Source organism: Neoarius graeffei, chromosome 3, assembly GCF_027579695.1.
Source record: "Neoarius graeffei isolate fNeoGra1 chromosome 3, fNeoGra1.pri, whole genome shotgun sequence".
Lineage (NCBI taxonomy): Eukaryota > Metazoa > Chordata > Actinopteri > Siluriformes > Ariidae > Neoarius > Neoarius graeffei.
Genome location: NC_083571.1, coordinates 52625481 through 52653428, shown reverse-complemented (window position 1 = coordinate 52653428; position 27948 = coordinate 52625481). Strand labels below are relative to the sequence as shown.

Here is a 27948-nt window from a genome sequence, read left to right as displayed (position 1 = left end):
GGGGTATGTGTCAGCCCTGTGATGACCTGGCGACTTGTCCAGGGTGTACCCTGCCTTTCGCCCGTAGTCAGCTGGGATGCGATCCCGTAGAACAGGATAAAGCGGCTACAGATAATGAGATGAGATGAGAAACGGCCCTGGCTGTGATGACCGCGTGTCCAGAAACTTTTGGCCATATAGTTGTTTCTCCTCCCCCCAGTGTGAGCATGCTACAATGGTACAGGCATACATGATTCGAGGTGCAATTTATACTTGACATGTCCTTGTGGTGTTTCACTGCAATCCTTTCTGTGCATATGGAAGCCATTTTAAATGAAAGGTATTGGCGGGAAACTTCGGAAAGGCGGGAAATGTGCGCGTGCTCATCGCGAGATGGGAGGAGCCTAAGTGCAAAATGACTTGTGGGAGGGAGGGGCTCTGTTTTTTTTTTTTTTAAATACATATACATTAAAAAAAAATAATTTAAATAAATAATAATAATAATAAATTTAAATATACATACATATATAAAGAACAAATTCGTGAAAAATAAATATACTGTATATTAGTAAATGTGTATATTGTTGCCATGGTTATAAAGTGAAGAAACAAAAACACAAGGTTAACACAACTGTGGACAGAAGAGGTGTTCAGGGGGGAAAGGGACGTGTTTTAGGATATTTTATATTATATTATATTATATTTGAAGTAAATTGTGAAGTGGTGGAGTTCTAGAGAGGTGAAGGAGGAGGAGGGGGAGGAAACAGCCGTAATTATGCGCGTGGTTGTGCGGGGAAACATCATACATGCGCATTTGGCGGTATTTATGCAGCTGAATTAGCCATGGAGCTAGCTGACCTAGCTTACTGACTCTGTTAGCTTGTGTGGACGAAACAAAACGATTTAATTAGATTTTTTTAAATTATAAAAAGTGTTGGTTTTAAACACGAATCCGTGGAGCATCACGTTGTGTAGATAAATTAAAAAAAAGTACAGAACTAAAAGAGAAAAGACAACACTCAGGCGGGTTTGTTTGTTGCAAGGCGTGTGAGGAGGGAAAAAAAAAAACAGACCAGAAAGCGGATATTTGTGACATTCCGGCCTGTACCGGAGCCGGGAGCTGGAGTTTGTGGTCAAGCTGAAAAGCAGAAATGACGGTGAACTTGGACAAGGAGGCCTACTATCGCCGGATTAAACGACTGTACGGCAACTGGAAGGTAAAATGCATCCAATATGGACGGAGTGAAAATCCGTGTAGCTGCGTTTTGACATGGTGTGTGTGTGAGAGAGGCCTGTAGTGTATTTAGCCTTCAGTGGTGATGTAGCTTTATTAAAGCGTTAAATTATAACCTGTTTGGAGTTATTTTATACATCAATTTTGCTTGTAAAGCAGGTCTTTCTTTTTGTCTCCAGGGTTAGTTTTGTACTGGAAGACGCGTCGGGTTTTCTTGCTAGATGCTAGCGTTATATCTATTAGCATAGCATAGCAATTACCACCAGGCTATGTTGCTATGCTATGTTGCTATGGTAGCTCGCGCTCTCTGTGTGTGCGTGTATTTCTTTTTTTTTTTATCCACTAAACCATATAAAAGTGCAGCCGAGGGCTGGAAAGAAGTATTTGTTTTTTCTTTTGTTGGTTTACCCGTAGTTAGTTTGCGAATTATCCGTAAATGTTGCCATTCTAGTTAGTTAGCATAGCTAGCACTTGCAGCCACGCTTCAGTCCTGTAGCTAGCATTTTCACTTGACTAGCTTAGCAAGCTAACCGACTGGTTCGCTTGTTCACGGGTGAAGTTTTGCAGCTTTCTATTCGAAAGGTGAACAGGAAAAGGAAACCTTTCCATCAGTTACTGGTGAATTGTTAACGCATTATTATATTAGCTGAAGGTGTGTGTGTGTATGTATATATAGATCAGTGTGCAGTTTCTCGCCCTTGAAGCCATTCCGCCGCTGCACATGATGTAATTCTCATCATTTCTCTCCCTTTCCGGTCTGTCTGTCTGTCTGTGCATTTTACAGAAAGGTGAAGATGAGTTTGGGAAGGTGGATGCCATCGTGGTGTCTGTTGGAGTGGATGAGGAGATCGTGTATGCCAAGTCTACTGCCCTCGAGGTAAACTTCACTGAAAGAAAGAACTTTATTTATCACGCACTTGTGAAATTTCCTCTCTGCATTGAACCCATCTGAAGCAGTGAACGCACACAGGGGGCACCTCAGCCCAAGGCCGTCCCATATTAACCTAACCGCATGTCTTTGGACTGTGGAGGAAACCCACGCAGACTCCGCACAAAAAGGCCCTCGCTGGCTGCTGGGTTCGAACCCAGAACCTTCTTGCTGCGTGCTAACCACTACACCGCCGTGCCACCCAAGGGTTTGGCAGTGGTGGGATTCGAACGCACACCATCGAAATGACTCGAGCCTAAATCCAGTGCCTTAGACCACTCGGCCACGCTTTCATAATGTCTTTAATTATCTCATCTCATCTCAGGCAAGCTGGAGCCTATCCCAGCTGACTACGGGCGAAAGGCGGGGTACACCCTGGACAAGTCGCCAGGTCATCACAGGGCTGACACATAGACACAGACAACCATTCACACTCACATTCACACCTACGCTCAATTTAGAGTCACCAGTTAACCTAACCTGCATGTCTTTGGACTGTGGGGGAAACCGGAGCACCCGGAGGAAACCCACGCGGACACGGGGAGAACATGCAAACTCCGCACAGAAAGGCCCTCGCCGGCCACGGGGCTCGAACCCGGACCTTCTTGCTGTGAGGCGACAGCGCTAACCACTACACCACCGTGCCGCCCGTCTTTAATTATGAAATTTAAATTATTAATGTCGAGCACAGTGAGATTTCATCCTCTGCATTTAACCCATCTGAAGCAGTGAACGCACACCCAGAGCAGTGGGCAACCATACTACTTGCTCAAGGGCACTTCAGCCCAAGGCCGCCCCACGTTAACCTAACTGCATGTCTTTGGACTGTCGGGGAAACCGGAGCACCTGGAGGAAACTCGCGCAGACACAGGGAGAACATGCAAACTCCACACAGAAAGGCCCTCACCAGCCGCCGGGCTCGAACCCAGAACCTTCTTGCTGTGAGGCGACAGGGCTAAAGCCAGTACCTCACTGGGCTGCGACTAGTTGGGGAGACAACAGTTGTGATAAATATGCAAATTAATGGCAATTTTCACTTGGAATCACACTGAATTGATATTCGCATATTTTATCGCAATTGTTGTCTCCAACTAGTCGCAGGCTGTCGCAGCTCAGTGAGGTACTGGCTTTCCCTTGGCAGGCAGGGAAGTAGAGGAAGCCTCATGGAAACTGACTTGAGAAGGGTTCGCGACGCATTTGCGGCTATTTTGAGAGACATTTTGTCGCACAAATTTTTTGAACATGTTCAAAACTTCAGCGGCGAAGGAGCGACACTTTGCGACTCACGCGAGGAAATTGAGAAGCCCCGCGAATGTTTCAAGACACTTTTGAAACTCTCTCGCGAATGACGTTCGCAAGCTGTCGCAGCCCAGTGAGATACTAGCTTAACCACTACACCACAGAGATGCACCAGTCTTATAACTGTTCATTCTTCATACACGACATAGCAGAAGAGTTGGTGTCAAACTTATAATACTGCTACTGATGAATATAGTGCTGATGCTCGGTCTTTACAGGCATATGGATCACGAGAAAGCAGAAAGCCATGAGCTAGAATCTTTCAGCTGACACCCGTGTAGGAAAAGTGTTCAGGGAGAGACGGTCCAACACTTAGTCATAATATTACTGTTTGAATTTTACACTGTAGAGGTTGTTTTGAAGCAGTTGTTTTGAAATTAGGTTTTTTTTTTTTAAAAAAAGGTTTGCTCTCATACAGACATGGCTGTTTGGCTACGAGCTGACAGACACTATCATGGTGTTCTGCGAGACCAAAATCATTTTCTTGGCCAGCAAGAAGAAGCTGGACTTCCTTAAGCAGGTGGCTGTCACAAAGGGAAATGAGAACGCCAACGGGATCCCACCCATCACGCTCTTGGTTCGAGAAAAGGTAGAAATGCTACAAATCTCCTTGCTCGTTTTGTTTTGCTGTCAGAGATTGCATCCATCTGTTATGCCATAGCCTTGGGGATGTTATGGCAATGTTATTTTGAACTGATATAAAATTTGTCAAAGTAATCATTATTATTATTCATAAAGATTGTGTATATAAATATAGCCATAATCAGTTATATTACAGACATGAGTGTTTTACTGGGAAATACGAGTGGCGCATTTCTTCATTTGCGCTCCCGCCTGGACATGGAGATTTCACAACCGTGACACACATCTGTCACTCGTGAGGAAATCAATGAATTGTTTCGATAAATTTGGGTACTTCTTGTTTGTGTCGATATAATAAAAAGAAAATCGCATGTTGGCTTGAAGGTTTGAAGTTTATCTTCTTGTGTTGAAAAGCTCGCGTTTTTCTTACAAAATACATTGCGGATCTGAGTGACACGTTTAAATAATATTGGCTGGCTTTGAGTGGTATATCGGTTATCTTCCATTCAGCTAGCATGAGTCAAAGACGAGTTCGGTATCATGCTTGCTGAATGGAATATATCTGCTGTACCACAAAAAAAGCTAATAATTATTATTACACTCTTCATATCGGCATTCTCGAAGGCCAACGCGAGCTTACTTGCAAATTGGCGCTGTTTGCGCAGCAGTGAGGTCACCTTCAGCTGCTGTAACGTTCATCGGTAGCACAGGCTAATGACCGAGAAACTAAGATTTCTGTCTCCAGACTCTTCTTCCATGCACACTCGTCACAGCATTTTTCACTCAGACTTAAGTATTCATTTCCTTGTGTAATTTACTTTTAAAAATCAACAACAGTTGCATACAACTGAGCGACGTGGCAGCCAAAATTTTCTCAGTCTTCTGCTTTTAATGAAGCAAACTTCGTGGTCATGTTTGTGTACAGACTGTCAGTCACTCAGCGCGGAAGTCAATGTCCATTGGTATATTTTTCTCTTGTAAACACGCGTGAAGATTATATAACTAAGTTTTGGTAGCCTTTCGGGGTGTTCAGCGCATCTTTAGTTTCAATTTTCAGTTTGTTTATTTAGTGCTGGGTTAACCCCGTCTTCTCTCTCTCCCGGCCGACAAAGAAATGATTGTGCTCGTTTGCGGCAGAAAAGTTTTGTCATTGTATCTTTGCATGAGCTCCGTTGTGTGATTGTGTTGTCTTAACATGCAGTATTATAATATTGCACGCTCATTCTCCGTTGGGGAGAGTGGCGTAATACATGAAGGGTAAGTGATATAACAGTGTTGCATACCGTCAATAAACCCACTAGAAGGGAATAGAATACATGTTATTTACCAGCTGGGAGGTCTGTATCGTGAAAGTTCTGACTGAGGCCCTCTGGGCTGAGATCAGCGTTCAAGACCGAGGTCACGGTATTTCACCATATGGACAGACCTTAAGCTGGTAAATAATATATTTATTTTTTCTTTACCAAATTCTAACAGAAAACGAGAGCGCCCGAAAGGGAAAGCCGCGCCACCGTTTTGAATGCTCATTGACAGCTGTAATGCAAATTGCTTCCTCCTCGGTATACAAGTGCACTTCCATGGCAGGAAAAAAAACTACATTTTGCCGCCTATGTAGTCCCCTATTTATACAAAATTGAGTCATTCAGGATTCAGTCATGATTTTGCTCAGCATTGGCAGCAGTTAGAGGTTTTTAGCTTTCTCCTGAAATGTTTCTTTTATTTCTTCTTCCTCAGGGTAGTAAAACTCGCTTTCACTGTGAACACTGTCGTTATCGCTATCCATGCTGTAAAATTAATGCTATTCTCCTGAGAAATGTGAAAATGAATGTTGACACACATTGCTATGATGTTTGTTGTTGTGAACGAACGAGTGGCCAGAGGTCCGTGACCGGGGTCCGTATCATAGGGTACGGACCCAGTTGCCAGCCAATCAGAGCGCAGGATTTGATGGAAACCGGACCGCGAAAAAAAATAAATGCTTTTATTCCATGGAAAAAGTGGCTTGTATGTATAACAGTTCCTGATATTTCACTCTGATTATGTCACTCCCAGTGTTTTCCCACTGACTAGATGCACATTGTCAAAATAGTGTACTGGTTCAAAATGAAAATTCTTTTGATTTTAACTTGCTTTTTTTGTGTATAATATAAAGAAAATTGCATGGTGGCGTGAAGATATGAAGTTTATCTTCTTGTGTTGAAAAAATATTTCATTCATTCACCTGTGATGTATCCATTCACCACTCAAACTTTCTATCTTCATGCAGCTGCGTAATATCCTCTATATGTCGACAAATTTTTGAGGCAATTATAATTTTGTTTGGTTTGATATATGTACATAATTTGTGTTATATAATATTTAAATTCTTTTTTTTTTTAATTTTATATATTGGATATTTCTTATCAGATGGTAAGATTAGCAGTGCTAAATTGGCTCCATCTTTAAAGATTATTATTACATCTTGGATGAGTGGTGGGTCTGGTTTGCTGATCAGAAGGATGAGTTCCAGCACTGCCAAGTTGCCGCTCTTGAGCAAGGAAGGAAACCCAGGCAGACACGGGGGAGAATGTGATGCTAATTGGATTCGTAGCTGTTTGTGTACGTCTGCGGTTTTTGCCCAACCAGTTATCACGTTCTTACTCTGTGGTGATGGTGTGCCTGTAAAATGTTGTAGTATTTCATTTCATCTGTGTTCAAGATTTCATCCACTTTGTTGTTGACTCAGAATGAAAGTAACAAGGCTAACTTTGAGAAGATGATCGAAGCAATCCGTGGCAGTAAAGCAGGGAAAACAGTGGGTGTATTTATCAAGGACAAGTTTCCTGGAGAGTACATGAAGAGCTGGAACGACATGCTCACTGCTGAGGGTCTGGAGAAGGTGAGAACGATTACATCAAGACCCAGAAGTGAAGAATGACCGTGGCTATAGAGAGAACTGGAATTGTGTGTGTCTCTCTCTCTTAGGTGGACATCAGTGCGGTAGTGGCTTATACAATGGCAGTAAAGGAGGATGGAGAGCTGGCATTGATGAAGAAAGCAGCCTCAATCACCAGTGATGTCTTCACAAAGTTTTTCAAGGAAAGAGTCATGGAAATTGTCGACGCAGATGAGGTGACCACAAGGGTTCTGGGGTTGGGGCTTTTTTTTTTTTTTAACTCTTCAAAAATAAGAGGTGCTTTCTGAGTTTTTAAAGAGCACGTTTACTTTGGTCATACCCCTGTCTTGATGTCACTTAAAAAAAAAAAAAATTATGGGGTGCTGACAACTTAATGGGATCTAGTCTTTGACTTCTGTATATTTTTGCATTATTTGAAATTAAACAAAAATGAAACTGCTTTCTAGAAAAGTTTGTTAAAAGTTTTGATTTGTTCCTGTGACTTTAGGGTGAGAGCTTGTGGTTCTGCAGAGACTATTCATACACTTCCAGGCCATACTAACTAGCTAACTGTAGATTAGGTCACATGCATATCAAATCCATCTTTCTCCCCCTTCCCTTTTGTTACTTCTCCCATTTCATCAAGAAGCTCCTCCATCAGCAGCGGTTTTGTTATGAGCTCCTCATTTAGTTTTGCACTGGACGTGCACGACTACACAGCTTGTTCATGTGTTAACAGAAAGTGAAGCACAGTCGGCTGGCGGAGTCGGTCGAGAAGGCGATCGAGGACAGGAAATTCTTGGGTGGCGTCGATCCTTCAACTGTAGAGATGTGCTACCCTCCTATCATCCAGAGCGGTGGTAACTACAGCCTCAAATTCAGCGTGGTCAGGTGAGAACGTGATACCAAGACGTTTTTTTTTTTTAAATGTATAGAAATGTATTAGTTATGAACACACTTGCTTCCTTTTTCTCTTAGTGACAAGAATCACATGCATTTTGGCGCAATAACGTGTGCGATGGGCATCCGCTACAAGTCCTACTGCTCCAACTTGGTGCGTACACTCATGGTAGACCCACCACAGGAAATGCAGGACAATTACAACTTCCTCCTACAGGTGGAGGAGGAGTTACTCAAGGAGCTCAAGCATGGTGAGGCGGTGTGAGGAAAGTGTGTTCTGTGTGGATTTATTTTTTTTCAAATGTTTTTGGGCCTCGTCTTTGAAACGAGTGAACATATTTTCCCTTTCCCACTTGTAAAAATCAGTAGGATTAATCCGCCTTTATGTTTAAACCTAGGGGTTAAGATCTGCGATGCCTACAATGCTGTCATGGACTACGTCAAAAAGGAGAAATCGGACCTTGTTAGCAAGCTCACAAAGAACTTGGGGTGAGTTTACCGCAAGTAGATACAGAACCACAGTCTCCAAAAGCACATTGCTGTTTTCAGTAGGTGCGCTGTTATGATGTAAATCTCCTGACTCCGATGTTGCTAGGCTATTACAGGTGCATATTTTTAAACCATTTTCTCTGGCTCTCATTCTGGGGCTTTTAATTATTTTTTTACATTTATTTTTAATACCGTTTACAACACAGCTTAGATTGTGATTTATATCTGGTTTGTATTACACACGTCATTGTACTGTGTGTTTCAGGTTCGCCATGGGGATCGAGTTTAGGGAAGCCTCCCTGGTCCTGAATGCTAAAAATCAATACAAATTGAAGAAAGGTAAGAATGCACACCAAAGGCTTGAGGAAGAATGCTAGAATTGTTTTCAAGAATGGGGTTTATATAAACGTACCTTTTCTTAAGCAGTGTTTTGGTATTGGATCCAGAAATCTCATGATTGAGGCTAAACCTTTAAAAGAAGCGATCTAAGATTGCACAGCTATGGCCCTTATTATCCCCTGCTGGCTGAAAGGTCCGTAGGGGGATCATTACCCCTTTTCCACCAAATCGGTTCCAGGGCTGGTTCGGGGCCAGTGCTGGTGCTGTTTCACAACTCGTTCAACTTGCGAGCCAGCTGAGAACCAGTTTGCTTTTCCATAGCTCGGGGTGCTAAGGGGAGCCACGTCATTACGTCGCTGTATACGTCAGTTACGTCGCTGCGTTTGCATAAACCTTGGCGCGAACATTGAAGCAACAACAACACGGAGAAGAAGAAGTAGCAACAATAATGGATGACTTCGCGTTTGTACAGCTGCTGCTTCTGGCTTTACGGTGCTTCATTGGGATCAGAAAACGGCAGATCCAATATGCTTGTGTTGATCGACAGGTTTTGAGTGGACGGCAATTACGTTCTAGGAGACGGGTAATAACCTAATAACGTTTTGACTCTTACACTGAATGTGAGATGGTTATGTTAGCCTTTGTTATGAGCTAACGTTGGTCTTAACAACTCCGCCCCCCCGCTGATGTAAGCGGTTCTTTCCTCTGGCCCAGCAGAGAGTTGGTGCTAGCCTGGAACCGGTTTTTCTGGCCCCAGAGCCAGTTCTTTGTCAGTGGAAACAGAAAACCCGGTTCCAAACTAAGCACTGGCCCCGAACCGGCCCTGAAACTGCTTTGGTGGAAAGGGGGCATGTGTCGTGGCAATTTCTGTCTGTCCTGGGAAGGGTGCTTGCCTTCTGAAATCAACTCCTTTCAATTTTTGGAGGAGTTTCATGAAACTCAGCAGGATTCTTTGTTATATGTCGGGTATTACGCATATTGTAATTTCATTAAATTGGGTCGCATTTTACCAGAGTTGCAGCCCTTGATTAACAAACTCATACTTTGACAATTTTCACGAGTGTTTTCCTTCTGAAATCAACTCCTCTCTCAATTTTTGGAGGAATTTCATGAAACTTGGCAAAAGGCCTTGTTATATGTCGGTAGTACACGTGTATTATTTTGTTCAATTTGGTCACGTTTTACCAGAGTTGTGGCCCTTGATTTAACAACCTTGTACTTTGTCAAATTCATGAAGGTGTGCTCGCCTTCTGACATCAACTCCTTTCACGATTTTTGGACGAATTTCTCAAAGCTTGGCAAAAGGCCTTGTTATATGACTGTAGTTGCGATTTAATTTAGTTTCTGAAAATTTTACCAGAGTTTTGACCCTTGATTGACTAACTTTGACAATTTCACGAGTGTTTATGTTCTTCTGAAATCAACTCCTCTCACAATTTTTGGAGGAATTTCACTAAACTTGGCCGAAGGCTTTGTTATATGACCGTTATACGCATATTGAAATTTCGTTTAAGTTGGGCAAATTTTGCCAGAGTTATGCCCTTGATTTATTAACAAACTTTGGTAATTTCATCAGGGTGTGCCAGCTTTCTGAAATCAACTTCCCTCACAATTTATTATCCCCTGCTGGCTGAAAGGCTCGAAAGGGGATTATGTCATGGCGATGTCTGCTTGTCCCGGGAAGGGTACTTGCCTTCAGAAATCATCAACTCTCTCAATTTTTGGAGCAATTTCACGAAACTTGACAGGATTCTTTGGTATATGTCGGTAGTATGCATATTGCAATTTTGTTCAATTCGGTCGCATTTTACCAGAGTTATGGCATAGTTGCCAGCGGGGTATATTGCGCTCTTGGAGTACTCTTGTTCATCATTCAGGGTGTTCCAAGTAGCTTGATAATCACAATTGATTCAATGTGACCTGTAACCGTCCACACACGGTTAGATGTTGCCAATATCAGTAATGGCTGTCAACTGGCTTATTTCCTGTGATTCCCCCCCCCCCCCCCCCCCCCTTTTTAAATTGGCTTACTGCCTCTTAGCTGAAACTGTCATCAGTTGTGATCAAATCACTGCTCGCTTCCATGCTGTACAGTAGGTCCGTGAATCAGAAGCAGGTTCGTTGGTGTGTCCGCTTCAACAAAATGATGGTTGTCGTGAAGTAAAGTGATTCAGCAGTAAGCTTTTATTGTGACTTGTATGTGTGTAGGCATGGTGTTGAGCGTGAGTCTGGGATTTGCGGACATGATGAACAGCGAGGGAAAGAAGGAGGAACAGAAGAAGTATGCCCTGTTCATTGGAGACACGGTTTTGATCAACGAGGTAAGCTGCATTGACCTCTCCAGATCAAGTTTATGGCTGCCATCTTTCATGTAATTGAATGGGAAATGAAGTCTAGCTAACTGAACATGCGTTTGTAAATACAAAATGTATCACATGGTTGGGTGCAAATGGCATCTTTCTGATATCTTGTAGGAGGATCCAGCCATCATTCTAACGCCTGTCAAAAAGAAGATCAAGAATGTTGGAATTTTCCTCAAGGTACGTTATTTTATAAAAATGTTCCGTGTACGGAGGCAACTTGAAGTTGTGTGTGTATTCAGGGTGGCCGCGGGTCCTTAAAAAGTCTTAAATTTAATTTTCCTAAAATAAGGCCATAAAGTCTTAAGTTGTCTTAAATTTCAAACCCCGTGGTCTTAAATTTTCAATCTTAAATTTATGGAGATTTTACTGTCATATCGTTAATGTGGTACACTTTGGATGGGGAAAAAGTTTAATCGTTTTTGATGCTCGCAATTATACCGCGCAGGCTCCGAATCCACCGGTTGCTAGACACACGCGTGCTTGACAACCACTCAGTGCCTGATCTGTTGATGGAGGGTAGTCCGAGCCACAATGGGTACATGTAAATTTAATGATAACTGGCTGCAAGATGCAAAATACTCGTGGTGGCTGAAAGCTGTACCCCAAGATGCCAGCGAGGCATACTGTGTAGCATGCTGTAAGACTTTTAAGTTGGGCACAATGGGGATAAGAGCGGTGGACTCATATGAAGAGCGCCAAGCACGTTGCTTTTGCTAAAGGCCGCGAGCATCAGCCTCAAATATCCGACTTCAGCGCTGCCACCACTAACGGTCGTGGAGAAGAGGACAGATCTGCGAGATGTAAGAGAATTGTGTGTGTGAGAGAGAGAGAGAATATGTTCTATTGTGTGCATGTGAGAGAATAGTATTGTTTGTGTGTGGGTATCGTTCCAAGTGTTTTAAGAAGTGCAAGTGAGCATACCTTTCAAGTGAGTGAGCCGAAGTTTCAGGTGTATATGCATTCACATTGTTTAACTGTTGTTTTCTGCATTGTTGTTTGACCAAAAATGGAATTGAACAATTCTGCTTACAATGTGACTCCCCAAGCAGAGAAAATAATAGTTAAAAAAACCTGTTGCATTGGATTGTGTGTGAGACTTCATTCACATTTTCACATTGTTACATTGGATTCAAACGTTGTGACTGCATTCTGATTGTCACATAGTTACAAGTTTATCATTATATTGTGTTCTGAGTGTGTGAATGCCTGTCAAAGAAAAGAAATGAAGTACTTCTACTAGAATAGTAGCCTGGCAAGCCAGACTAAATGTGAATATTTAGTCTGGCCTCGCTCGTAGACATTTCCGAAGGGTGTGGGAGGAACAACCCGCTGTCTTTCAAACTGTCTCTGTGCGTATAGGCCAACGCTCTGACCAATCAGCGCAACTGTGACGTAGTCAGAGCGACAGAAAGCAGTGGGGGAGGCCTTGAAATAAATAAATAAATTTTCAAAATGCGTATTAACAGGTTCTAGATATTAAGAAGTTTGGAGATAATGACCAAGTTTGGAGTCTGTACCACATACTTAACATACACTTTTTTTTTTCTCAAGTGTTTTTCAAGGGTTTGCTTAAACTGTTTTTGAGAGTTTTTATTTAGTGGTGTTTGGTGAAATAATTTCCCTTAAATTTAAAATAACGGGAAAATAAGAAACAATCAAAAAGTAATGTTTCAAAGCTGTTTATTAATTCTTCGTACTGCACAAACTAGCCCATCCTTTTGGCTACGAGCGGAGCCAGCTGGTAGATCACACTTTTGCCATAGCCGGTCGGCAAAACAGCGAAAACGTCCTTCTTGAAAAGGAATGAGCGGAGAGCCTCTTCCTGCTCATGTTTCAACGAAAACTCCAAGTCTAATTCTTCTAAAACTGATTCCAAAGCGGAGTCAAACGCGCGCTGTTCACTAGCCCGAAGCCATCTTTCCTGCTGCGCTTTCTCCAGCATCGCGCAGCCTTGTCACTCCTGCAAAAGCCTGCCCAAAGAATCCAAACAAAAACCTTGGGTTGTGATTGGCGGGCACGATTTGATGCCTGGGGTGTTTTGTTGATATGGTGCGAGGCTAGACCCACTCGTAGGCAAAAATATTTTTGGCCGCTAGGCGGGTGGGTCTAGTTTACTAGGCTACTAGAATAGTGTTTTCTGGTGAATGTTTACAAGAACAGTAAGTTACATTAAATTATATAGTTTTTTTTTTTTTCAAGAGTATGTTTTTGCATGACTTTAGATTTGGTCTTAATTTTTTTTTGGAACATGGTATGAAAAAGTCTTAAATTTAACTTAAACAAACCTGTAGACACCCTGGTATTATATACCATCCATATTCTCTCTCTTCATGTAGAATGATGATGAGGAAGATGAAGAGGAAGAAGAAAATAATGCTGAGGAACTACTGGGTAAAGGAGCACGTGCTGCCCTGTTGGCTGACAGGACCAGGGTGAGCGCCTTTTTGTGTTTTGCTGTTTCTTATTCACGAAGCTGTGTATAATACTCAAGTCGATAAAAGAACTAACACTTTATTTAAATTGGTTAGAATGAGATGACGGCAGAAGAGAAGCGGCGAGCCCATCAAAGGGAATTGGCTAATCAGATGAACGAAGAGGCCAAGAGGCGTCTAACAGAACAGAAGGGCGAACAGCAGGTTCAAAAGTAAGAGAACGCACGTTTACTTTGCTCAACAATATGAACAGCAAAGCCGAAAGTGCTTTTGAATTGAATCTCTGTTCACTTACCCAGCTTACTAACACTGAATATAGATTGTCTTCATGGGTTCCATAGCAGTGTTTAACACCCTCGCTTTTCAATATTCTTAGGGCCAGAAAGTCGAACGTGTCTTACAAGAACGTTTCCCAGATGCCTCGCGAGAAGGATATTCGGGACATGAAGCTTTATATCGACAAGAAGTACGAGACCGTCATCATGCCGGTGTTTGGCATAGCAACACCCTTCCACATCGCCACCATTAAGGTATCCTGTACAGCACGTTTGTTCTGAGGAGCAGCAGTAGTATTGTGCAATCTCATGATGATCTGCACAGACTGGGCTATATCGCAAGTCCCATTCTCTTAAAGGGATAGTTCGGGATTTTTTACATGAATCTGTATGGCATCCCCATCAATAGTGTCGTGCAAATACACTGACTTACCCCCTGACAGCATCCTGTGAGTCCAGTTTTGGTCCAGACGAAAGTAGTTCGGCAAGTTTGTTGGGGTCACGAAAGTAAAATGTTTTTCGTCTCAAAACAGTATGTGTTCAAAAGAGTGATATATTTGCATCACAAAACCGTTGCCAAATAAAAAGTCAGACCTCGAAATCGCTTGGCACTATTTTCCTGCGCGCTGCCGGCTTCATCCAGCTGCGGCTCCAGCTTCAAGGATAAGCTGGAGCCGCATAAGTAGGAGTCCCGGCGGGTGGTTTGTGTTCGATTCGTTTATATCCCGACCTTGTTAGCTGTCAGATTTATGTTCATGGACCCGGTAAGCTGGTAAATAATATTTATTATTATTTTTTTTCTTTACCAAATTCTAACAGAAAACGAGAGCGCCCGAAAGGGAAAGCTGAGCAGGAGCCGCCTCAGGGCTGTAATGCAAATTGCTTTCCTCCTCAGTATACAAGTGCGCTTCCATGTCAGGGAAAAAGAAACTACCCTGACTGCTGCCTATGTAGTGCCCTATTTATACAAATAGGAGTCATTCAGGATTCAGCCATGTTTTTGCTCCGTGTCATGGCTGAATCCTGAATGACTCCTATTTGTATAAATAGGGCACTACATAGGCAGCAGTCAGGGTAGTTTCTTTTTCCCTGCCATGGAAGCGCACTTGTATACTGAGGAGGAAAGCAATTTGCATTACAGCCCTGAGGCGGCTCCTGCTCAGCTTTCCCTTTCGGGCGCTCTCGTTTTCTGTTAGAATTTGGTAAAGAAAAAAAAAAAAAATAAATATTATTTACCAGCTTACCGGGTCCATGAACATAAATCTGACAGCTAACAAGGTCGGGATATAAACGAATCGAACACAAACCACCCGCCGGGACTCCTACTTATGCGGCTCCAGCTTATCCTTGAAGCTGGAGCCGCAGCTGGATGAAGCCGGCAGCGCGCAGGAAAATAGTGCCAAGCGATTTCGAGGTCTGACTTTTTATTTGGCAACGGTTTTGTGATGCAAATATATCACTCTTTTGAACACATACTGTTTTGAGACGAAAAACGTTTTACTTTCGTGACCCCAACAAACTTGCCGGACTACTTTCGTCTGGACCAAAACTGGACAAGAACTGGACTCACAGGATGCTGTCAGGGGTAAGTCAGTGTGTTTGCACGACACTATTGATGGGGATGCCATACAGATTCATGTCAAAAATCCCGAACTATCCCTTTAAAGCAATATAGCACCACTAGGAGTTTTTGTCCACCCTACGTTTGAAAACAAGAACGAGTTTGTTCTTGATGAAAAAAGAAGCTCTAATATTATTACTCACCCAACACACACACACATGCATATTCACACATGGCTACATACCTGGTTGCTTTTTAGGAACTCCTTCATCTGACTCCTGAACCACCCATGATTATGAATGGCCTTGATTTCAGGGGGCAAACTATTCCATAAATGTAGTCCTTTAATTAGGAATGAGGATTGACCAAAGGATGTTTTACGGTGGGGTATCCTACAGTTCCCTGCTACAGCACCCCTGGTGGACCGCCCAACAACCTGCATTGGTTGGATAAGGTCACAGAGCACTTGAGGGGCTTGGCCATGCAGGCATTTATAGATCAAGTTAATATTTGACAAAGCAATATAATTATCAAAACTTAGCATGTTCAGGTCCAGCTGGACATCAGTGATGAGCTCTTATTGGCCTCTTACCTAGGGTCATTGTCTTTGACTACAAAATATGGCATCAAATAGATACACATTATTGTTAAATTCTGTTGCTTTTCTATGTTAAATCTATGTAAAAAAATGTGTTCTATAGAGGTTTTCGACGTGACGTCACAGGTGACGTGACGCCCCGGTGTCCGCCATTTTGAAGGTCAAGCTAGCTAATGTCAACAACAGTAGCTAGTATGTTACTGTAGCAATGTTTACGTTCAGTCATTTGGATGACTGTTAAAACCTTTCAGTCAAGTTTTTCCTTTACTGTATTTACTAGTTTACTGAGCTAGCGCGCTCACTCCCAGCCTGCCCGAGCGCGCTAGCTCAGTAAACTAGTAAATACAGTAAAGGAAAAACTTGACTGAAAGGTTTTAACAGTCATCCAAATGACTGAACGTAAACATTGCTACAGTAACATACCAGCTACTGTTGTTGACATTAGCTAGTGCTAACAACTAGCTGCTAGTGCACTGCTACAACACAGACACCGACCCTAATAATACAGTTCTTGGTCATTGCCTGGTAACAGCAAATTTATAACGGGCCATGTCTCAACAGACTAAGAAGTTCTTTCAATGACATTTAATAACATTTTGTTTATCCTGAGGACCGAAAGTAAATGAAAATGTGAACAAACCTTAGCTGTAATAAGATGGCGACCACCGGCTCCAGGGACGACCCACTGATGTAGGCATGTTACCCAGCCTGGTTTTTAACGACATAGGTATACAGATCATGTGGGCCGAAGTCAAGTAAAGACGAGGGCTTCGTGTACTTCCGTACGTCAGTGAACAATCCTGGTGGAAGCAGGTAAACGTCGTTCTCTAAGCCTGCTAACCTCAATTTTTGCAAATACCTCTCCCTCTGCTCGCCCTGTAAATGCCCTACGTCGCTGGATAGTGAAGGTGTTTTCTGCATCTCGCTCCTTTTTCTTTTATGTTTTTTCCCTGGTATTTCCCACACGCCTGACTGCAGGTCAGGAAGATCACCCGCGCTGCAAAGCCAGAAAAAGATGGCCTGGTAACGTGTACGGATCACGTACACCAGCATCATTGATTTTCTGGTGATATCGCTTCTTACTCGCGTCATCTAGGCCGGATAAAATACTCGACAATGAGACTTGGTCATGATCAACAGTGTATCGCTACCGGTAGTCGCCATATTTGTGACCGTCAAAATGGCGCCGGCTACTTGTTGACATGGCAACGGTCACGTGGGTCGAAAACCTCTATAGCATCTTTTAAATGTTAAAATCTCAACAGCTTCAGGGGGCTTGCAGCCCCTTTGACCCCTGCTGATAGTTTCTTATATTCCTCTATTTTTTTTAAATTACTGCTGGGATCCCTGCATATAATCCGGTGTGCCTTATCGCCCGAAAAATATGGTATGTGCCCAAATTGTCTTGTTTGTGTGTTTTAGAACATCAGTATGTCAGTCGAGGGAGACTACACCTACTTGAGAATAAACTTCTTCGTGCCTGGCAGCTCTCTAGGGAGGCACGAGGGCAACATCTTCCCCAACCCTGAGGCCACCTTTGTTAAAGAGATGTGAGTGCTCTTTGGTTACATTTTGTTTTATGTTTGCGCTAGTTGGGTTAAAGATCATGTAAAACAGACATCAGGATGCGGTGTTTTGTAAATTTATCTACTTGCATGTAAGAACAGGTTGAGTCTATAGTTTTTGCTTGATTGCTGGGGGGGGTGATGAGAGAGGAAGATGGAATGTCGTGTTATTGGGCTCACCCCCACCCCTCTGGAAATTTAGAAGGCAAAAATGTATTCAATTCAAGAGAATGGTGGTTGTGTACAATTCATAATGTGCCCAGGGCTGTAAACGTAGCAGTTTCGTTTCATGGTGTCTTGGTTCGAGCGATGTGAAACTGATTTTGGAAATTATAAACCTGCTTTTTCAGGGCTGTACCTTCATTGTCTTAAATTTTCTACTTGGGCAAAATAATATTTGACCAGTGTTTTTATTATTATTTGATGGTGATTGACGTTTTTGCCTTTTCTTAGCACGTACCGTGCCTCAAACCTGAAGTCTCCTGGTGACACGTCCGTGCCCTCCACCAACCTGCAAAATGCCTTCCGTATAATCAAGGAGGTGCAGAAACGCTACAAGACGCGTGAGGCTGAAGAAAAGGAGAAAGAAGGCATCGTCAAGCAGGACTCGCTAGTCATCAACTTGAACCGCAGTAACCCTAAGCTCAAAGACCTTTACATTCGGCCTAATATTGCGCAGAAGAGGATGCAGGGCTCATTAGAGGCACACACCAATGGTGAGGGCGAGGTTTTTTTTTCTCTTTAATTGTCCTTTTAATTTTTATACTTTTTTCAGGAATTTCTGCACCGTCACACATGAAACTAAAGCTGCAGAATAGTACAGTATATCAACAACATGACCACAGGCCAGCCTATAATGACTAGGGATGGGTGTCATGAAGATTTTAATGGTGGTACCACTCTTAGAATACTCCTCATCAATCTGGTACTCTTATTGGTACTTGTGTAATATCTGTATCGGATGGACTCTGACTCGATGTTTCGTCAGATCGCTCGCGTTTCCGCCCTTGCATGCAAAAGACTTGACGCTGCGCATCGTCGACATCAACTCTAAGTATAACCACACTTGAATTTTCAGTTCTCTCTGCTGTCGTCACTGAGAGCAGGGTTACTGTTTGTGCTGCAGTATGAGAGTGAGAGCTGCCCCTGGCCCGCCCCTCGCGCACAGGCTCCGAGTGGGAGAGCTCTCTTAAGTGGGAATAATGAAAATGCATCGTAGACGAATGTCTTAATCAGAAATGGAGCTGTGAGATCAAATGTACAAGGTAACGTTTTGTATAGCAATAATAATCAGATGTATTTTCTTAATTTCTCCAAGATTGAAAGCAGATCCGATAATTCAGGTGCCATTGAATACTGGATTGTAATCAAGGGCTTAGCCAGAAATGAAAACGTGGGAGTCGTGAACAATCAGTGTGAATGTGCTTGGCGAGGTTTAATTAACTTTTTTTTTTTCTAAAACTGTAACAACACTGTTAAAATGAATTCTATAAAAAAATTTTATTTTAATAGAAATCTAGCTTACTAAGAACATCCGTCAGCATACATTTCAAAATAGCATCAATAAAAACATGAAATGAGCTTATACAGTGTGAACAAAAATCTGACTTAATTTTACCGTACATACTTTCATGCTTCAAAGGAGGTTTTGACATCGTAATAAATGCTGGCAGTACCATAATGTGGGGTTTCTGCTAAAATGATGCAAACAAAGCATACAAAATATCACTATGGTCATTTATTAGCCAGCATAAAGTTTCTCAACACCTGCAACTTGTAATTGGGGTTTCACTTAGCAGTGAACTGTCTAGTGGCTAAATGGTGAAATATGAAAACTTTAGCAAGAAAGAAATTGAAGTAAAGAGAATTGTGATCTGTTTGGGCTCACCTGAAGTTTCTAGTCCCTCCATTTGCCCAAGGACCAATGTGCTTTGCCTCTTCTCTTGTCAGGGGAAATAAATAATACAGTATTCCCCCCCGGGCGACTCTTCTTGTTCCACTTCGCTCTCTGATGCTGATGTCAATTCACACGGTGGTGGTCATACAGGAGCCTCATGTGAAACGGAAGCAGTTTCTTTCAACGAGCCCCCCAAAAAAACCCTGTGATTTTTGCCATCACCTGCTATCATCTTTGGAATAGCTTGAAACAGTGTCAGCTGTTCTCTGGTGCGAACGCACTCTGCGCTGGTCACATGATACAATTGACCAATGATGTATCTGTATTTTGGCAGTCGGCCTTTTCCATAACCACTCCTCAAAAATGAAACGGAGTTGTCAAATCTCCCATGGAAACGAAAATATACAATGGATCAGAGAGTAAATGCTTTAACAAAGCAGTGACGGGCAGGACGAAAAAAATTCCCGTCATGTCAGATTTTTGCCCGTCACCCACTGGCAACTGCCCGTCACAATGACTGGGTGATGGGTTTCTGGCTAAGCCCTTGGTTGTAATACCAATCCCTATTAATGATGCAAACCTAAACCAGTTTAGAGAATAAAAAGCCATATCTGGCAATGTATTATATGCCAAGAGTGAACAAAAATTTCAGTCTTCTGAAAGCCTAGCAGCCGACGGGGGCCTTTCTGTGTAGAGTTTGTATATTCTCCCTGTGTCTACGTGGGTTTCCTCCGGGTGCTCCGGTTTCCCCACAGCTCAAAGACATGCAGAGAGGTTAACATGGGGCAGTCTTGAGCGAGGCACCGAACCCCTAACTGCTCCCTGGGTGCTGTAGCATGGCTGCCCACTGCTCTGGTGTGTGTTCACTGCTTCAGATGGGTTAAATGCAGAGAGGAATTTCACAAGTGTACATGTGATGAATAAAGTTGTTCTTAACAGTGCAAATGTGAAAATATAGATAATTCACAAAACACACGATGTTGGCCACTAACTGACTAGCTAAAACAGCTTAACTGACTGAGTATATAAATAGAATAATTTGGCTGCACCATTTCCTTTAAAGTCATTGGTTGCACAGCACTATGGACACTCGTTACCTGTAAATTGTAGCTGTGACAAGCGGCTACGTATGCTTTCGCTGATAAAGGACAGGTAGGTGTCTTCTGTTAAAAGGAACTTCCACATGGATGGTAATGTCACCTGTGATGGGTCACATTCTAACATATCTGCCTGTTCACAGGTTTCCGTTTCACATCAGTGCGCGGTGATAAAGTAGACATCCTGTACAACAACATAAAGCACGCCATATTCCAGCCATGTGATGGAGAGATGATCATCGTATTGCATTTCCACCTCAAGGTGCACATCTGTATATGCTTTTTATGTTGGTGCAGGACAATTTCCACATGGTTTCCCAAGCATGAAACTAGTCAGTAAAATTGGAAATGTTGCTACAGTTTGGAGCAGTTAGTGTTTGTGTTTTTCCTTCTCAGTTGTCTAGAGATGCCGTTTTCATCAGGCTGTTAAGATCAGTAATGTAAGGCTGCAGAGTTCTTGATAAAATGGCTGTCTTAGTGTTTGGGTTAGATTTGGGGTCACAATTCTCTCGCTGATTCTTTGACCAGTTTTGCAAGAAGGAAGAATATGTATAATAATTTCTGACCCTATTGTAGCAGACTACGGTAGTTAAAATTTCAAGGTAGATGTTTGAATGATTGCTCAGCTCGAACTATTGATTCACTGCACATTTGAAATAGACTAGCCTAAATACCAAGCAAAAACAACTATTTAAAGGAGATGCGCAGAACCTTTTTTTTTTTTTAAATAAATTTGAGTGGATAGTATCTCCATCCTTGACTCTTGTATGCTGCATGAAATGGGAATTTAAAAAAATTATATTTGAGGGTTAAAATCGACCGCAAAGTTGGCATTCGAGCTGCCCTTCTGAGCCAGCCAGCCCTGAGTGCGTGACGTCACAGCAGGAACCAGTTTTAAGGCCGAGGCCTTTGACAGCTATAGACCAAAGTGATATCAATAAATTTATGGTGAAAGTAAGAAATCCCGTCACCGACTTGCTCAACTAAGACTGATTTGACTTCACTGATTGTGGGTTGACTCTCATTAAAACAGGATGGGTGTTATAACTTATGCAACACACATGTACATGCATGCATTTTCACTGATAAAACGTAAACGGCTAATTGAATAATCAGATGAACTGAGACAATCACATTCTGAAGCAAATTAAATAATCTTATACCGGTAACTTAAACACACAAGTTACATGTATTAATCTAAATGCAGGTAAACAACGTGTGTGTTTTATATCCAAATGACGGTTGGAGTTTACCCATCTGTGTTCTCGCTTCTTGAAGGCCGACCTTGTGGCTGATTTGTTTCGAAACAATCTGACTTTCAGTTCATTCAGTTCTCCGTTCATTCACTTCTTCCACGTTTGGGCGAGGTGGCAGCAATATCCAGCAGAGAAATCAGATGGCTGCTCCACTCATTCTCCATGACTGAGTACTCTGCCATTACTGCTCGGCTCAGGCAATTACTAAAACCAGGGACGGAATGGAACGTCACCAGTTTTAGCAACAGCCACGGGGAGATCGCTCGGGCAGTGACATGTTCCGTCCCGGGTTTTACTAACAACTCTCGGCTCACTCCGGGAAAACTGGTGTAACTAAACTCAGTTTCCTTTTCTTGTAGTTTTAATTGTTGGTACTGCACCCTCCATCAATACGGGCTTATAGCCAACACTCCTCAACATATCAGAGGTTTCATATGAGTCTTCAGTAAAATGTGCAGATAAGAGACCACTTCGTAGCTGCCCAATGTGCCTGTGAACTTCTCGCTTAACATGTCCAAATCTATGCAGTTTGAGCGTTCTTGGGCTATGAATGCAACGTAAATCCACCTTATGTCGTGTTGCTGCACTGGCCAAAAACATCTGCGTGGCATGGCGATAAATTAGCTCAAAATGGAGGATCGGAGTTGCAGCCAGCTCTGTTTTAGTATAGCGGAAATGGCGATGAGACTGATAGACTTCCTGCTGTGACGTTATGGACATCAAGGTCATTCACTCAGACCGCTACCTATATGAATCACTTTAATCATAAAAATTACTATATTAGATTTATTGTTAACGCTTAAAACTGTTCCTGTGCCATTCTTGAGGTCTCAAGGCATTTATAAACGAAAGTGAGGCATTTTTTTTTTTTTTTGTGTGTGTCCAGAATGCCATCATGTTCGGGAAGAAACGCCACACAGATGTACAATTCTACACAGAGGTGGGAGAGATCACTACAGACCTGGGCAAGCACCAACACATGCACGACCGAGACGACCTGTATGCTGAGCAGATGGAGCGTGAAATGAGACACAAGCTCAAATCGGCCTTTAAGAACTTCATTGAGAAAGTTGAGACGCTTACAAAGGAGGAGCTTGAGTTCGAAGTCCCTTTCCGAGATCTGGGGTGAGACTGTAACAACCATGAGCCGGGGTGGGGTGGGGGTTGTTTTCTGTTGAGGAACTTGGTATCAAACTGTTTTTTGCATCTGTGTGCAGGTTCCAGGGTGCTCCTTACAGAAGTACTTGTCTCCTACAGCCAACGTCTAGTGCACTCTGCAATGTGACGGAGTGGGTGAGTGTGAAAAATTCAAAACAAATAAGGGCGTTACTGAGTGGACACACCTTATGTCAGGGTGGTTCAGTTAGTTCAGAGTGGGCACCAGCTTACAAAAATGTGTGAACAAAAATTGTCTTGGTTTCTTTCAGTCGGCCTGTTTTTCTTTATTGTAAAATATAAATAGGGGTGTAAGAACACCGGTATGGTTTGAGTCGCAGTACCAGTTTCATGATTTTGTGGAATGACAGCTTTGCGCACACTTGGGCATTATCTTATCCAACTTAGTCACCTGGAGTGCTTTTCAGTTCATAGCTGTGCCTTGTCAAAAGTTAATTAGTGGAATTTCTATTTTTTGAGATCTAGTAAATATCAGGAAATAGTATCTTTCAGGGAATAATAAAAAAAAATGCAGTAACCCTGTTCCACAACTGTAGTGATCCATAATGTCAAGAGCCGCTCAACTAAGTCCCTTATTACTTTTAAGACATGATTTTAAAAAAACAAATTGATTAATAATACAAATAAAGATGAATTTAACTGGCTGTCCACACTTTTCACATTTTTTATTTATTCAAAAAAAAATTTGGAGGGGGGGGGTAATAATTTAACCAACATTTTATCTATATTTTACTCTGTACTTGAGCTGCTGCAATACCTGAATTTCCCATCATGGAGTTCAGTAGAGGAGTGTCTTGTACGTTTTTAACTTTTTTTTTTTTTTTTTTTTTAAACTTATTAAACTATATCTGCATAAACATGCTGCATTTTTTTTATATAGTGAGAGAAATGGCTTTATTTCCAAGCAGTAGTTATGAAGTGAAGCAAATAAGCTGTTAGCTTTCATAGTTTGTTTTATTTATTTATTTATTTATTTATTTTTTGGGTGGTTTTCTGAGGAAGCTTAATCACGTTATGTGCTACTTCTCTGATCTGTGTCAAAAAAAAAATTAGATGAAGTGGGAACGGGTGGCACGGTGGTGTAGTGGTTAGCGCTGTCGCCTCACAGCAAGAAGGTCTGGGTTCGAGCTCCGAGTTCTGTGTGGAGTTTGCATGTTCTCCCCGTGTCCGCGTGGGTTTCCTCCGGGTGCTCCGGTTTCCCCCACAGTCCAAAGACATGCAGGTTAGGTTAACTGGTGACTCTAAATTGACCGTAGGTGTGAATGTGGGTGTGAATGGTTGTTTGTCTCGATGTGTCAGCCCTGTGATGACCTGGCGACTTGTTCAGGGTGTACCCCGCCTCTCGTACATAGCTTGCCTCTGACCCTGTAGAACAGGATAAAGCTGCTACGGACGATGAGATGAGAAATGTTGGCTCGAGCTGATGGACGGTCTCAAAGGGCCGGTAAAAATGTACTGAATGAACAGTACCGCTGGATCTGTTCTGCAGGCCACTAATGGAGGATTTCTGTGTGCCTCTCTCTAGCCTCCTTTCGTAGTGACGCTGGATGAAGTGGAGCTTGTTCATTTTGAGCGTGTGCAGTTTCATCTGAAGAACTTTGATGTCGTCATTGTCTACAAAGACTACAGCAAGAAAGTAACCATGATCAACGCAGTGCCTGTCAACTCTCTTGACCCAATTAAGGAGTGGCTCAAGTAGGTTCACTTTTACACTTGATGCTAATTAAAGCGTTATTGTCCTTTCTGTTATTTGCTTTTACTGTTTTTGTGATCTCTTTTACGTTGGTACTTGCTGCCAGATGATGGCACACCTCTGTGATTTCACGTTACATTTGCCAGGCAGGCTGTAACTTATACATTCTTGTTGAAGTAAGTTACATTTCTTGCCAGGCTTTCAACAGCTATCAAAAAGTTAATGATGCAGACCATAAGATTAAAATGTTTCTGGCCTTGGCCTGCAGTACTGGTGGTGAATGAACCCAAGCAAAGAGGATAAAAGTCGTCTTAATATGATAAAGTAACTGATTTCACCACCCGTGACATTCAAAGAAATGTTACTATTACAGTTGCTATTGTGGAACGGGTACTTGAATAGGGGATGGATGGATGGATGGATGGTTCTTGATTTGGATTGGACTGCACCATGCCATGCTGCAAGGTCAAATGAAAAAGTTTTTAACTGCATTCAGTGTGTCGTCTTGGCAAGTAATGCAGTTGATCCATGTTAGCAAAGGCAAAACAGTTTGTGTCTGTGAATCTTGCCTGGAATAAAGGATAAAGTCCTGATAATACCCAGAATTATATTATTTATTTTTAGTTAAATCGAGTTCTACGGTGAACTAACACCATTTTCTTTCCAGTTCATGCGACATTAAGTACACAGAAGGAGTTCAGTCACTGAACTGGACCAAGATCATGAAGACCATCGTTGATGACCCTGAGGGCTTTTTTGAACAGGGTGGCTGGTCCTTCCTTGACCCTGAGAGTGAGGTAAGTGAGAAGGAAATGTATTGGTTGGTATGAGCATGGTCATTGAAAAAAAAAAAACCCAAAGACTACATCCTTTTTTTTGTTTAAACTCTGAATAGCATTAGTACACTGACAGTCAATGAAAATGTCCAGGTGACATTTATGAAAATAATTTTCTTCATAAGCTATGAAATCATGTACTAGAAGCTTACAGATCAATATACTGACATTTAACTCGAGATGAATAAACAAAAAATCACAATTGTTGTGAGCTTTGATAATGTACAGTCCGAACAAAATGGATGCCCTGTAATTGGAAAGTTGCAGCTTCAGTACCGAGTATTGTCCCCACCGACAGCAATACAAGCCGTCAGTCTGCGACGCATACTGCGTATCAAACGGCGAATCCTGTCTTGTGGAATGGCCTGCCACTCCTCTTGAAGAGCCGGGATCAGTTGACCTCTGTTCATGGGACGAGGAACACGGTTCTGGATCTGAACACCAAGGTGATCCCATAAATGCTCAATGGGATTGAGATCAGGTGAATACGCAGGCCATGGCAGGGTTTGGACATTCAATCGACGCCCAACTTCTGAAAAACTTAGGCCGGCTTGCACCATGCCGAGGGCCCGCCATCTGTCATCTGGATTTAAGCGTGGCATCTTGGACATAAGGAATACAAAAGTCGGCTTTTTCATGGCCTTAATAAAGGCTATCCAACCCATCCTTTCAACCGTGTACAAATTTTTGTTTTTCTCCAAAACAGCACTTTGAGCTGCTTACTAAAGACCACTCCCTGAAGACTATTGAAAAATGTTTGGATTGAGGAGAACTCATTAATGACTTCTGTGCACGCTATTCAATAGAAACATCTCAAAACAAACATTTCCCCAACTCCGTATTGCATAATATGTTGAATTATTGACCTGGACTTTTTCATTGACTGCCAGTGTATTAATGCAGTAGCAGGAGTCTTTAATTATCGACAGAAGAGCAGTTGGCTGTTAATGTACACAGAAGAATAAAATGTAAAACCAAGTGTGACCAGCAGAGTGCAGGATTTGCTGAATGTTCTCTGACCTGTAGACGCAGACATTTTTACAAAGCAGCAGTTTTGTGTCTCTTCTTGGGAGTCAAAATTCTCAAACCCGTGTTGGCTTTTAAATAGGTGATCTTAAATATAAACACGGTATTTAAGAAAAAGGGTGTTAGTGTGCGTAATGATGCTGAATACAATCGGATTGTTATTAACATGAAGTTAATAACACACACACTTGTAGGGAAGCGGCGGAGAGGACGACTCGCAATCCGAGATGGAGGATGAGACATTCAACCCTTCAGCTGATGAGGAGGAAGAAGAGGAGGAAGACAGTGACGAAGATTACTCTTCTGAGACTGAAGACTCTGGTATTTGTCATGAGAACCTATTCAGTTTCAAGTGCCGTTAAAAACGACTGGATTAGTATTTTATTTTTAAGTTCAGCAGATCACAAGATGTGGATTTTTTATTTTTAAGTCTTCATGAATTAAAATCAGTACTGAATAAACACCAAACTCTGATCGATTCTATAAAGCAAGTTTCATCTTTTGTATGTGCCAATCACGATAAACATTTTGTTGTTTTTCTGTTTTTCCAGACTACAGCGCATCACTGGGCAGCGAAGAGGAAAGTGGCAAAGACTGGGACGAACTGGAGGAAGAGGCCAGAAAAGGTGAGTGCTTCACTTTCCCTTTTGGACATCTTCAGCAGGGAATTAAAGCTGCTGCCTCTCATCTTTTTTTTTTTTTTTTTTTAAATGTATTTATTCATTTTTGTTCTGTCTTTCTCTCTAGCTGACAGAGAAAGTCACTATGAGGACGATGAGACTTCAAACAGAAAAAGGAAGGGCCGGTCATCAGCTGCACCTCCCAGCAGCAAGAAGAAACGGCGGCATTAAAATAAATTTCTATACACACACGTACTCTCTCTCCACTCACACTGCCAAATCATGGTTTCTTTAACCCTTCCTTCCCCCTCACACTCTTGCTGTCTCTGTCAGACACGCTGTAAATAAAGGTTCCTGCCCTTTAGTCGTGCTGGATAGTGAGTGTTGAAGAAATGATGCAGAGAGCAGAAAGACTCCATGCATATTTCTCACCCTCCCTTTTTTTAAGATTCCTGTTTGGCAGGGTGTGTGCGTGCTTTAAGTGTGCGAGTTCATAAGAGGGTTTTCTTTTGTAAATTTCATCAAGCTTTTTTGTTACCCATAGTGAGGGGTGTATTTTTCCCCTTTTTTTTCTTTTTCCCTTCCTTGTTCCTTGTGCTTTATTAGATTATTCTCTCCGTTTCTGTCACTGTGTCCTTCCATCTCGTTTCCCCATAGTTCATTCTTAAGGAACAGATTGAAGAAAAGTATGTATAGATTCACTTTGATTCCTGAATTCACCCCGGGCCTTTTTTGTTTTGTTTGAGGAGTTAAGTTGTAAGGCGATGGAAGAGGAATGGACAGAAGTGGACACAGATGACCAATTTTCAGACATGTGAACATTTCCCCCCCCCCCCCCTCCCCCCCCACCATTTTCTTCATTCTGAATTGGTAGTCTTGTTTATGAAATCTTTTTTCCCCTTTTTTAATAAAAAAAAATGAGTCTTAA

The 27948-nt window shown here is 42.2% G+C and overlaps 1 protein-coding gene across 1 annotated transcript; it reads left to right on the top strand.

Moving 5' to 3' along the window:
* Positions 1-635: 635 nt before the first annotated feature.
* On the top strand, positions 636-27948 carry supt16h (SPT16 homolog, facilitates chromatin remodeling subunit). The gene is made up of 24 exons (XM_060916972.1): positions 636-1196; positions 1998-2090; positions 3859-4029; positions 6748-6900; positions 6987-7133; positions 7637-7788; positions 7876-8048; positions 8196-8286; positions 8552-8625; positions 10834-10946; positions 11100-11165; positions 13325-13420; positions 13517-13632; positions 13797-13950; positions 17277-17404; positions 17873-18135; positions 20557-20675; positions 22556-22794; positions 22887-22962; positions 24371-24540; positions 25206-25335; positions 26595-26721; positions 26952-27026; positions 27148-27948. The coding sequence occupies exons 1-24, from the start codon at positions 1131-1133 to the stop codon at positions 27249-27251; spliced, it is 3096 nt and encodes a 1031-aa protein (XP_060772955.1). The 5' UTR covers positions 636-1130; the 3' UTR covers positions 27252-27948.